At 50.1% G+C, this 776-nt stretch overlaps 1 protein-coding gene across 1 annotated transcript in view; it reads right to left on the bottom strand.

Moving 5' to 3' along the window:
• Positions 1–33: 33 nt before the first annotated feature.
• The window catches only part of EMH_0051060 (uncharacterized protein), a gene marked incomplete at both ends in the record, with an annotated part of 7,810 nt that continues 7,067 nt past the window's right edge, over positions 34–776 (bottom strand). Inside the window, 3 exons of the mRNA XM_013496714.1 lie at positions 34–52; positions 164–348; positions 610–776. Coding sequence (XP_013352168.1) covers positions 34–52; positions 164–348; positions 610–776 — 371 coding nt within the window. The remainder of the gene's footprint in view (positions 53–163; positions 349–609) is intronic.

The raw sequence follows: 776 nt of genomic DNA, 5'->3' as shown, positions 1-776 counted from the left end.
TCACATAGGAAAATATACACCTGCATATACACCTCAGCCCAGTGAACGCTGACTGCAACAATAACGCAAGCAACAGCAACATCAGCACAAACAGTAGCGGCAGAAACAACAGCAGCAGAAGCAGCAGCAGCAGTAGCAGCAGCAGCAGCAGCAGCGCAGGTACCTGTCAGATGCTAGCAGTCCATTTCTTGGTTTGTCTCTGCTGTATCTGCTCTCTACAAATCTAAAAGCACGAGAAAACAAAACGGGGTGTATGTACACCGCAAGAGACAGAGGAAAGATGCAGGTCATCGCGTCCCTCACACTCCGCAGCAAATTCATCTCCCCTTCTACGCTGCTGCACCATATCTAAAGAAAAAGAAAAAGAAAACCACACACACAACTAAACAACTCATGCTACTGGCAGACGAAAGCATGCTGCTGCTGCTGCTGTTACTTTCTTTGCTGCTGCTGCTGCTGTTGTTGCTGTTGCTGCTGCTGCTGTTGGCGCATGTGGGGCTATGGCTGCATCCTGATGATTCCAGGCCGTCGAAACCCTAAACCCTAAACACTATACTCCAAACCCTAAACCCTAAACTGTAAACCCTAAACCCTAAACCCCCAAGATACCTGGATAACTGGGAGAGGAAAGAAGGAGAGGCGGGTGAGGGCCTGCATGAATTTGAGTCTCTGAAGAGCACTAAGAGAGTCGATAGGGCTTGATATGCTGCCGTTGCTGCTGCTGCCGCGCGGCCTCCTGCTGCTGCTGCTGCTAATGCTGCTGCTGCTGCTCATAT

Source organism: Eimeria mitis, genomic scaffold, assembly GCF_000499745.2.
Source record: "Eimeria mitis Houghton genomic scaffold, Emh_scaff2254, whole genome shotgun sequence".
NCBI classification, from domain to species: Eukaryota; Apicomplexa; class Conoidasida; order Eucoccidiorida; family Eimeriidae; genus Eimeria; species Eimeria mitis.
This window is presented reverse-complemented; position numbering and strand designations above follow the sequence as displayed.